The 12,378-nt window shown below is 32.7% G+C and overlaps 1 protein-coding gene across 4 annotated transcripts in view; it reads left to right on the top strand.

Annotated features, from left to right (window-relative positions):
• Nucleotides 1–12,378, top strand: part of LOC141455834 (breast cancer anti-estrogen resistance protein 3 homolog) — a 301,202-nt gene that overhangs the window by 66,429 nt on the left and 222,395 nt on the right. For 2 of the 4 annotated variants that reach the window (XM_074131263.1, XM_074131258.1), the window contains exon 2: nucleotides 10,122–10,182. Coding sequence is in view for 3 of the 4 variants with exons in the window: in XM_074131258.1 (XP_073987359.1) it covers nucleotides 10,122–10,182 (61 nt within the window). In the remaining variant the exon portion in view is untranslated. Of the gene's footprint in view, nucleotides 1–10,121; nucleotides 10,183–11,792; nucleotides 12,199–12,378 lie in introns of those variants that run through there. The other 2 variants (XM_074131261.1, XM_074131259.1) reach the window with 2 other exon arrangements.

Here is a 12,378-nt window from a genome sequence, read left to right as displayed (position 1 = left end):
TCGTTAGAAGGAGGTAGGCAAGTTTCATAATGAAAAAATATGGGTTTTTTTTTCAAACATCTATTTAAAAATTGTTTATTATTAATAGATTTAAAAATGTATATAATTGCATAATTATTTAGCTATATGATACGCATCAAATGTTTCTTAATTATCCAAAAAATTTATCAAAAAACTACATATTATTGACTTATTTAATAATTTTTATAACAATTTTTGTAATAATCATCACATTTATTCATAACAATAATAATTTATGGTAAAATTATCATCATACTATCATCTATTATTAGAAAAATAGAACAAACCTTTCGGCAAGTTGATGAAGGCTCGATTTGGTTTTTGCAAAATCTTTCAACACATTTATTTTCTCTTCTAGAGTTAACCACTTTCGTTTGTGAGACATATTGGAAAAAATAATATTGTTCGTCCAAAGTAATATTGAAAAATGATTAAAATGACACAAGATGTATGAGCTTATATAGAAAACTTTAGGAAAAACTTGAGAGGGGATAATTCTTTTTATCACCGCGTCAAACGAACTTTTAATAAAAAGTTGGTCGTTGGTGGAAGGTGAAACATTTAATCCGTTCCCCAAAATCAATGTCCGCTGTCGCTATATAGAGTGACCGTTAGAGGGAGAGGTTCTTTTATATAGAAAGTGTATAGGGGTAAAACGGGGAAATCCAAAAACTGTTCGTAAATGGAGGTGGCCGCTAGTGAGAGTGTCCTTTATAGGAGGCTCGACTGTATATATTTGTGTTTCTGCCTGAACTAGAGAAGTTAGTTTTAATATTTAGGTCACCTTGAATTGATGAAATTCATATTTGAAAATCTATATTCTATTAATATATTAGAAGGTGTTGCACTTCCTCGTACATCGTAGACAGAAAGCAGAAGTAGATGATTGATACAAAATAATAATGATAAAGAATTAGTGCTCATTAGTTGCATATAAATTTAATTCGAATCCTAAAATGGATTTATCTTTTGATCCGTTATTTTATTGTTATTTTTTGTCCAAAGCGTCTAAGGCGTTAGGATTATAACGGCAGTTTTTATTAATGTACATATTAAAATGTGTCTCAATACTAATGCAGACCGAGTATTGTCAGAGACTGAATGGAACTGGGTTGAGTAATAACCAAATCCGTTGGTAGGGTTTGTTTTTTTATGTAGATCATTCATGATATTCTCTCTCACTCGCTCTCCCTCTGTAATTCTAAAGATGTACTTCTAGTACTCTTTAAAGATGTAACAAATTACGATTTCACTTAATACTCAAACTTATTTCTGAACTTAATCTGAAAAACTCCCTGTCATGGAAGTTGGAATAGCTTCTTCAGAACTCTTTGGTACATGAAGGCTACTAGTATGGACCATCACTGGACAGTGAGCTGCAATAAGCTCCTAAGAAGAGGAAATCGAAGGGCCAGCAGAGAAGAAGAGAATATGGAATATGGACTAAGAGTATATAGAATAGAAAAAATGGAAACTCATTTCTACTTATAAGTACTTTATAGTTCTACTTATATTTTTACTTATTATAATCGTAATGAGCCTACGGTCTGATCAGGAATACTGTGGTCGGTAAAAGAGAGGTCAGCAAAAAAGTGAAAATGACCGTCTTCAAGACCGTTTCTTACCTCTTCAACAGTATGGGGTAGAATCGTGGACTATGCTGGATAAGCATGCAAGCCGGGTTACAGCTGCCGAAATTAGATTTCTCCGCCAGGTCGAAGGGAAAACTAAGCGTGATAAAATGAGAAATGAAGCCATAAGGAGCAGCTTAGAGATACAACCTTTGGGGAACCTATGTTGGAGAATCGGCAGTTGGGATGGTTTGGCCACGTCTGCAGGAGAAGCGAAGAGGAGAAGATTAGGTGCTTGATGGAGGCCAAATCAGAAGGCCGCAGACCAAGATTGGGCTATTTGGATTACATCGGGTAATTGGCACAAAAGCGAGGTCAGACTAAGTATTCTATCCGAAAATTGGCAAACAACAGATAAGAGTACATCCGTTGGTTAAAGGCCTAAGTTATCTAAAGCTCGACGCTGAAAGGCATAAGAGCGAAGACCAAGAAGAAGAAGATAATCGTAATAATTTTCAATTTGGGGTTTTCGCTGGAAATATCAGTTTTCAGGTCTTTCTGATCACGAAAATCTGGTTTTAGAAAAATTGGTCTGTATTTATGTGAGTCTGTCTGTCCACCGTAACTTGAAACCCCCCCCAAAAAAGTCACAAAAATATTAAAATTTGATATTTCGCTTAAGTGCCGAAAGAGGGAGCGACTATGTTATTGGACACAATCTTTTCAATTTTAAAAGATTTTCCTCCCAAACGGCTGTAAAGATTTTCTTGCAACCTTGTGGCAAATTCAAATTAAAGGAGAGCAATATTAGAGATTTTCCACTGCCCAATGAAATAAATTATTTAAAAAAATATTAATATTTTAGTTGCAATATCACGTGCTAGAAAAATGGTTATGAAAAGCTCTAGTTTACAAATGTCCTCTCTCGGATAAGACAAAAATCTTAAATAACAAAAAAAAAAAGGTGACTTAAAAAAATAAATAAAAAAGTACTGTCGCACAAGTCTGGATGATGACTTCCTTCATCAGGAAACTTTTTACTTCTCCAAAATCCATCTCTTTATCCAAAAGTTAGTTCCGTTTAACTTGTTTTCTTTTTTTCCTTTTTCCATAAAACATATGTGTTTTACTTTGCGCTTATTGCTGTAGTTTACCAGGATGTAAGAGAGCAAGTATTTTGCGATGGTATCAAATTTGAGAAGCTGAGTTTTGGGATGCTGGGGGAAAAAAAAGTTCTGAGGTTTACTGGGGGATAAAAAGTTTTTAGCAAATGTGTTTTTACTTGGTAAAGTTACTGGTTAGCGCCCTGCTCATGTCCTAATGGATTTCAGAGGAATTTTTCTTTTTGAACTTTTGCTGTTTTCACACGCGCGCATGCGCACACAAAGAGAGAGCCTTAGTGAATGAGTCAGATCTTCATTTCAATTAATTTACTAAATTTATGGATTATAGATAAATTATAGACTCAATTTTTTTGTATTGAACTGTAATAAAACCAACTGTTTTGCTTTTTGGACCATTGTTTATAAGAAAGTCATACGAAAATCTCAAAAATATTCAAAAGAAATTTTAAACAAGGTTCTATTTAACATCTTTCTCAATACAATTAGAGCTACTTCTGTTAATTGCAGATCCATAAATCAATTAAATAATTTGGTTAAAATTCAACTTTTCTAAATGAGTCGGCAGAAATACAGTAGAACCAAAATACTGAGCGAATAATTCAGAGTAGCTTTTACCCTTAACGATAATCACTTTGGGTTATTGAGTCATTCCCAACCCCGTGACCCTTTCACCCATTTTGATCACCTAAACTCTCAAAAAGGGCGGTAGAGGAGGGGTTCTTTTGATCAGTTATTTGAAAGTTATACACTCCATGATCAAAGTGTTTGCAACTATAATCGTTGCAAATTCTCCCCTTATATATACATATATATCTCTCTAGTATACTGCTAATTTTGTAAATTGTTCAAATATTTGTTTAGAAGTTTCTTTCAGTAAAAACGAGGTAATTTTTATTGATAATTTCAGTTGATTCCAGTGAATACTTGATTTATTCAAAGAGAGGAAGGAAGAGCGAGAACAAAAACACTTCCGGGCGAAGAACTCTTTAATACTTCTATTTTGCAAAATTCTCCGGTGTTCGTCCATTCATTTACAGTACTCCTAAGCGTTTAGCCCTGCATCGGTCATAAAGAAAGCTGCAATTGATAGAGGTCATGGTGCAAAGTTTGTGCGAAATATTTCCCGTGAATATTGTAAAAGGTTATTCCAGATTGATATAATAATACATAAACAATGAAATGTCTTCCACAATATTTGAAACATATCTTCTTGCATGTTAAGAGACGTTTAGGACAAGATAAAGCTGGTTATGTGCAGAGAAAAATAGGGAGGAAAATCGGCAGTTAGATTTGATTGTTAGAAAAGACTGTTTAATCCATTTTTGTCTGCAGGGAATTGGAAGATCATATGTGGTTAATTCAGAGAAGAGCGGGTTTGGATGACAATTTATAATGATGGGGAATTTCAGCAGAAGGTTTTTGATAAAGGAGTATTCGAGGGTTATCGAAATATTTAAACAGGGAAAAAGATTTTTGCCAAATTCAATCATACTTTTTGCCAAGCTTTCGACTTAGGTCTCTAGAGACTTCTTATGCTATTGATGATTACTCGTATAATAGTTTTTTCATTGTTACATCTACGGTTGTAATTGTGGTGTATCTTCTAACCATTCTAACTGTTTATTTCCTTTTTAAGACTGACTCATTTGAAGCATTCATACCTGTAAGTTATTAACAATCTAAACTGCTGTTCATGGTTCCAAACAGCGCTCAGGTAAAGTGATGTTTATTTCTCAGATATCAAAATTGATTTCTAATTGGGAATTGTGGTTAAGAAATTCACCTTCATTGATTGAATCTTCGACAAACCTGTTTTGTAGACAATGCAAGATAAAGGGAGGTTATTTCTTCTCAATTCTAGGCCCATTGTTAGAATAGGGAGGAGATTATCTCCTGGATCTTTAGGCTGCACATGGGAAGGAAGGGAGGTGAAAGTGGAATGATGCTAATATTACCAGTATATTGGATAATTTATCAGGAGATAAGTCCAATGAAATGCTAAATACCAAAATTATACGGCACATGGTTGTAATTCATTTAAGCATTTCAAGAGAGATGATGGACTGTCTACTGATAATTAAAGGAATTTTGATCCAGCGATCCGTACGCTTAACTTTCCACTCAAATGATATTCTGGAGACTGGATTATCAGATGCTGCAGGGTGGCCAGTTTGTATTCACCATCTCGCCGCAATCAGTGACTTTACTCAGTCAAAGCACTAAATGTAATTGCAGAATCATTTAAATGTAGTCGTTTTATTAAACAAGGACAATGAGAGGTACAAATACTTCTACTAAGATCTTCTTTAGAGAAGGAGATCGGATTGAATTACGACTAATTTGAGTTTTGAAATAGAAGAAAAGGTTTTTCATGTATATCACCAGTTAAAAATACATAAATAATCCCATTGTAAACATAGGTAATTCCGTGTTTAACTGAAATTAAGTGAGCATTTAACTTAATTAAGAGCATATGCAATGGTCGTTTTTCTGAGAGCTTGAGTTGCTGGGATCTGTAGAGAGACTATCAGACTATGAGTTGCTGGGATCTGTAGAGAGACTATCAGACCATGTGTTGCTGGAATCTGTAGATAGACTATCAGACCATGAGTTGCTGGAATCTGTAGAGAGACTATCAGACTGCGCATCAAGACAACCATGGATATAGAAGTAACTAATCTAAGAATGTAAGGGGTATAAATGTAGCTTCTGGTCTGAGCTGCCTTAAACAGAGAGCTTTCCTTTTTGGTAACAGTCTCTTGCTTAATTTTCATGTTCTTCTTGTCTCAACTTAAACTACATATTTTTCTTCCTTTCTAGTCCCCCAGCCACCCGAGAATATATGTTTAGGTCGTCTTAGTTTCGTTACTGGCCTGGAAATAGATTGATTAGTGACATCTTGAATATTGTTTTTACTTTATGCAGTTTGAAGATAAAATAATAGGATTTCTTATTATGGAACTTACCATTCTTCTTTTACTACAGCATACTCTTAGTATAAACTTCGTTCTCAGTAAAACTAAGTAGGATATTAGAGAAGTTGTACTTCTATAAAACGTTTTATGTTTTATACAATAACAATCGTATTTTGAAATAAACTTTTATAAAGGAATAATTCAAGGGGAAATATTGAGCTGTATTTTATTTATAACCTTACTGCAGACATTTCATTTAATACTTATGGGAGTAACAAGAAAAAAAAAAAAATATATATAGCTTTTACTGCCCCATCCTGTGCTGACGATTTTATTATACTCTTACTTCACTGTTCTACTTGCCACTGAATTTAATTTAAAATTATTCTGAATTTGGTTTTGTTTGCCCAAAACCTCTTTGATTGGATATTTTGTTTTGGGGATTATTTTTAGGCTTTCATCATCTGACTAACCTTCATTTACTTATAACTATTAGCATTAACTATCTGATAGGTTGTTAGACGCTAAGTCCGGCTGAAAAAATAGACATTACTTTACTTTACTTACTAATATGAATAGTGCCATCTAGATTCTGACATTGCACCTACTTACTTACGTCTAAGTATCAACTATTTACATCTATTCATCTTAAAACCTATTTACAACATATTGGTGGAGGTAGTCTCCATCGTTATTGCCCAACGATGGCAGTACTCGATCTGCCTGCCTTCATGACATCACTTAATCACGTTCTTACCTTCTGGCCATATTGATTTAAGTGTGCTGTTAGTAAAGGATTAAATACTAAAATTGATGCTGCAGAAGATATTGTTCTAGTTCAGAAAGGATGACACCAAATACTCTTACAAAGTACAAAGTATTTCCTTTCTTTCTCTTGTGCAGGAAGGCAATGCCATTATTATATGTTTCAGATCTTTTCCTTCCGTCGTATAAAGATCGATATGTTCAGAGTTTGGAATTGATAAATGAAAAAATAAAAAATTATTATCGTTAAAAATAAAATAAATGTTTAATAGATTTAGTTTTTCTTAAGAGTGGATTTTTCTAAATTTTATTGATCAGAAAACTGCATGGATAAAGACTAGTAACCCATTTTAATATTTTTCACAAAATTTGATGCCAAAGTTGTTTCAAAAGTTGACTAAAAAATGGCATTTCTTTATCTATTGCTAGAAAACGTGCTATTGGACTCCAAGTCCAGTGTGAAGTTTGAGTTACAAGGACGGTTTGGACATCTTATATACCGGTTTCTTAAAAGATTACCTAACTTGTCTACCACTAATCCTGAGAACGTGATTAAACTAGCAACAAGAACCGCTCATTTAAGACAGTTTCTCTTAAAATTAACTCTAAACTGGTTTCTTATATATAATTAGAAAAAGAAAAAGAAATAGTGACAAATTATTTCCTAAAAATTCTTTGACACTAAAGGTACAATATATATACTCAATACGTATTCAGAATAATTGTCTGCCAATGGAAACCCACACAAATTATTAGAAAAAGCCCAATTATCTATATGAGGTCTTTCATCTCAAATAATACACAAATATTTTGTCCAAAATTCTGCGATCGGAAGTGCCAGTTCTCTAGATGAATTTATTTGCTCATCGCTGAAAATGATGAAATACTTAGCTAGCGCGCTCGAATCCACCGTTGCTGGTTCTAAGATTTTCTTTTACTTGAGCCTTTTTAATGCTTTAATATCCGCTGGTGGACAGTGTTCTGTAGTGAAGACTGTCCAGAGGCCAGCCGTAAAGTGGAAGAGGTTCGGGCGCCAATAGGGCTTACAATACCGAAGTAAAATCTGAATGCCGGTATTTGATATTTGAAATTTGAAATATCGGGATACCGGTATTAAAACCGGTATTATTAATAAAAAATTTACTAGTTATATTTTTACTTACATCAGATATTATATTGACTTGTTAACAAATAATTGCTGAAATCTAATAAATATTGTTCTGAAATGAGTAGATATTATTAATTTTATTACATAGAGAGTAGGAATATATAGATAAAAAAATCGTGCAAATAAAAAAAGTACATATTAAATTTTATGTTATATTTTACATATAATAGGCTCGCATGGCGTTATGTAATTAAAGAAGCGAAAAATATAATTAATTGAAAGTATTTATGAAACAATATTAATAACTTGCGTTTTGTTTATTAAAGTATGCTCTTAAAAAACATAAACAATCAATCGTTTCATCATCAAGCGAGGACCGAATTTTCGTACAAATATAACCAGCCCCTGAAAAAGCTCTTTCTGATTCTACACTTGTCGGCACTATTGTCATTAAGAAATCATACACATTTTGTAAATACATTCCTTTGGTTCCTGTTTTTTCAAAAAAAGTAATTTCATCTTTTATTTTTTGTTCCAGACTTGGAATTTTTTTAAACGCAGGCACGGGTGAAGTATTTAGTGTTTCGTCTATTGCTGCCTGTAGTTTTCTCTTTAATGCGTTTACGTTTACCTTGTCAGATTCTAATACTGTTTCGTTACTAATTTGAAAAGATATTGGAAGGGATGTTTCTTGCACAACTTCCATATCTTCTGTATCTTCTAGATTTTCATGTGTGAGCCGTTTTGTTAAGCTTACAATTTTTTTAATGATTGTAAATTTGGATATGCGTTTAAATACTTCTACAACATCTTTTGAGCCTTTTTGCAGATACTGAAGTATTTGTGATAATTCAGTTCGTCGCAGTAAAATTCGAGATTTTAATGCTTCCAATAATTCTAATGCAATTGTAGATTTTTGCTGGGAAAGAGTATTTAACATAAATGTCAAAGAAGCGTCAGCCGTCAAAAGATTTGCATCTTTTCGGCATAATGCATCTACTGTTAATTTTACAGGAGTAAGAGCAGCAATAATTGAAGATAATAAATTAAATTCTGTATCTGAAAAATGATAAATTGTGTATAAATTCAATTTTTATCAACCAATGTAATACAAAAATACCGGTATTTTTACATAAATACCGGTTTTTAATTACGGACAAAAATCGTCCGGGATTCCGGTATTCGGGATCCCGAGATCCTGGTATTGTAAGGCCTAGGCGCCAATGACTTCATTTGATTACGCGCCTCAAATTTTATATACATATTTTATAAAATACGTTCAGCATTGTCTTTAAATTTATTTGATTTCGTCAATGTTGATCTGTAGCGCTATCAGTTTTGCTTAAAATCATATTTCAAGGTAAAATGTTTTGAGTTGATTTTCGACTTTAGACTGAATTGTTAAGCAATTACAGTATTAGTTTCATCTCAATCAAACTTTAAAGTATGTTTCAAAATTGTTTCAGTTTGGTTTTTTTAACAATAAAAACTACTATTTTCAGTTTCAGCTAATGAAATTCGTTTTCCCTATTGAAGCAAACTAATAACAGTTAACGATACAAGTGTAAATACCATAATGGGACACTAAAAATATACCAGTAGGTTTCTAAAATAAAATAAAAGATATAAATAAATCAAATAAAACTGGTCTGGTGACCTTAAAATTTGTAAAAGTTACATAAGGTGCTATCGGTTTTTGTATAAAACAAAGACAGAAAAAGAAATAAATACGTAAATGTTTTTTGCGTAATAACGTTTAAACTGTAATTTGAATTGGGTTTAGTAATTTTGCGTATCAAATAAATAATTGTAATGCATTTTGAATTACATATTACAAATATTACAAACCTTCATAAACAAATAATTGAATTTCAAGGAGGTATGTGATTTACGATTAATTTCCTAATCGGTTATATATTTTTAATTAAATGTTTTCTCTGTATTTATCAAGATATAGAGTATATTTCATGGTCATGATCTTATCTTAGAAAATTGAGTTTAGATATTATTTTTTTTTTTACTTCAATAATTTTCATTTCTTGTACAAGAAGACCTGCCATTCATTCAGGTAATATATTTTACAAGCTTTCTTGAATAAGAAAACCACAGTTAACCGATGGTACTGTTTTTGTTTTAACCAATTTTCTTTTATAATTAACCAGAAAGCTCCAAGAAATTATTTTACTTCAGCATTTTTCAACTTGGAAAAAGAAAGAAAGCTACACTCTGGGAAAAATTGCCCAAATGCACTCAGTCTAAGATTTCCGCAACTAACCAGGAAAATCAAGATACAATTTTCAACACAAATACACATTTGTTTTCTTTGTACACATAAAAAAATCTTTTAGCTCAAAGGTGATAAGCTACCCAGTGATAGAACTCCAGCTTGGATGTCAGCCTATGATTAAGCTCGGAGGCGGTAGCGATGCCAACTGCAACCAAACCGACTTTTAGGGTTGTCCGATAAACAAAAAAACTCCTAAATTTGAAACAGAAAAGATGATTAAATTTTAATAGAAATGGAATAAGCCAAATAACGCAACAGCTGTGATTATTATCCAGCTAAACTCAATAAAACATTTTTATTACAATGTTTTGTGCTCTATCTTTGTTACAGATAAATGTTCAACAAACTGTGGAGTTTTTTCATGGTCATGACTTTATCTTGAGCAAAAATTGTGAGTACCCATTTATTTATTTTTGTAATATTTTTGGATTAAATTAATTCAGCATCTTTGTTTATTTCAATTTTATTTAAATTAGATTCTATTTAGAGGTTATTTACGATTATTATAAGTTTTGTGGTTTCATGGTTTGAACCACGACGATTATTAAGGCAAACGAATTATTTATTAAAAATAGAAGAATTAAAAAAAAAAACGAACATAATGGCCACCTTTCATTCGGAATTCCAATTTATCGACCAAATATTGTGTTAAGCAGGAAACGCAAATATGTACCTTTAAGGTTCTTGTTTAAAATCATCATCAGCTTCCACTAAAATCAATCTCGCTCCTAGAATCTTTGATTAAAACCTTTGCCATTGCTTTAATTTGATATGAATGGATACTCTGATTGCTCATTACTTAAGCAATTTAAGTAAAATTGCTTACAAAATAGGTGACCTGTTTAGTTTGTACTCACCAATCAACAAATAGAATTAGAGCAATATTAAGTACTCTGCGCCATATATGTGAGTTTGAATGATAAGAGTAGGAGTAATTTATAATATTCATATAAATAAATACACTAATGATGATGTAAATGGGGCATGAAGAGCAGGGAGGAGAAAAAGTACACTCTCTTGAAGATTGATCGGTGATCTGCAAACCTCAAGAAAGTCTCGGGGTTATTGATGATTCAGTTGGTGAGGTGAATTGTCAGGAATGACAAAGGAGGCGAGAGACGGTACGGAAGGATTAGAGCTTGCTGTGAGAGCAGTATGGATCTTGTGATACTTTATCTTGGCGAATAAGATGTTGAGGTCTTTGTGAAGAGTGAGGTTAGTCACGTAGAAAGGAGCGTCAACTATCTATCGGAGTAGTTTTGATTGAAATGTTCTGTACAGTCCGTATGTTTGTAGGTTTGGCTGAACCTCCACAGCTCTAGTCCTGTAAGTCCAAATAGGTTTTAGGATAGTCTTGTTTATCAATTTATATTCTATAAGCAATTTGGGGAGCTTTCTCCAAGTAGTTTGTAAACAGTTCAGGTAAAATAATTTGTCTTTTACACTTGAGAGCCACTGAAATTTGGAAGAGAGAATTTGAAGGCAAGCCAATCATCCCAATTGGATGAACGATCGATGAATGAAGGAGCCAGTTTTTACTATTAGATGAATTAGTCCAATAATTAGGGAATCAGTTCAATAGTTGCCAAAGATTTCACTCTTGAACTATAAAATAAGGCGTTTAAAAATAAAACTAATTGGTAACTATCAGAATTTTCATTTATTGTAGTTATCACTATTACACAAGGACTTCTCCAAACTTTGTTACAGTACTATTTGACTATAGCATTTAATACTAGTTCACACATTAAGTTTTGTGACTCTTTGTATGAACAAAGCTAACTGGGAACAATTTCAGAGTTAGTAAATTGAAACAGAGAAATTTAGGTAATATTCCTTATTAATATCTACAAAAAATTTCCTTTCAAATAATGAGGAATGACAAAAAAAAGAAAGATTAATTAAAAATTATAACGGTAGCGTAACACAGACTTAAAAGATGCCGCAGTGTCTGAGGGGGGGAGAGGTAAGGTGGTTGCCAGGGTGAAGTGGTGGAGATGACAGACCGTTCACAGTGGGCAAAATCAGTAGTGCGCCGGTGTTCAGGCTGTAGTGTTGTAGCTAGCGTTGCTGAGTGTGGTGCCCACAGGGTCACGTGACTCTCTTCGTCAACGCAGTCGTCGTGCTTTTTTTTTTGGTTTTTGTAATTTTCTTGTTGTTGTTGTTTGATGTGTGTGTAAAATTGTGTTCTAGATTAAGTGTTGGTGTTTAGTGTTGATTCATTTTTCAATTTGATAGATTATACAAAAAAACAGAAAAGAAAATGTGGTGACATTAAATCAAAAGTAAAAAAAACAACCCAGTCCAAGAATAATAGAAATATTATCAGCACCATTCGTGAATAATTTTTCGTAAATAAGTATGGGTAAAAGCGGGAGTAAATTGAAGCGAAAAGATCGCAGTCAGAGTAAGTGTTCATGTCAATTATTTAAACCGTTTTATTAATTAGACTGTTTTATTTCCTTATTTTATAAGAACAGCTCACACTTTTCAATTACTGTGAAACTAGCTTTAAAAGAGTGTAGTTTCAAAATGTAAAGAAAAAAAGTGCCCCTCAAACAGAAATTCTGTTGGCTCTTGGCTGGTA

The sequence above is a fragment of the Rhodnius prolixus genome, unplaced genomic scaffold (genome assembly GCF_049639745.1).
Source record: "Rhodnius prolixus isolate KJV_2025 unplaced genomic scaffold, Rpr scaffold_4, whole genome shotgun sequence".
NCBI lineage: Eukaryota > Metazoa > Arthropoda > Insecta > Hemiptera > Reduviidae > Rhodnius > Rhodnius prolixus.
The sequence above is the reverse complement of the archived record's forward strand: the minus strand, read 5'-3'. Positions and strand labels throughout refer to the sequence as shown.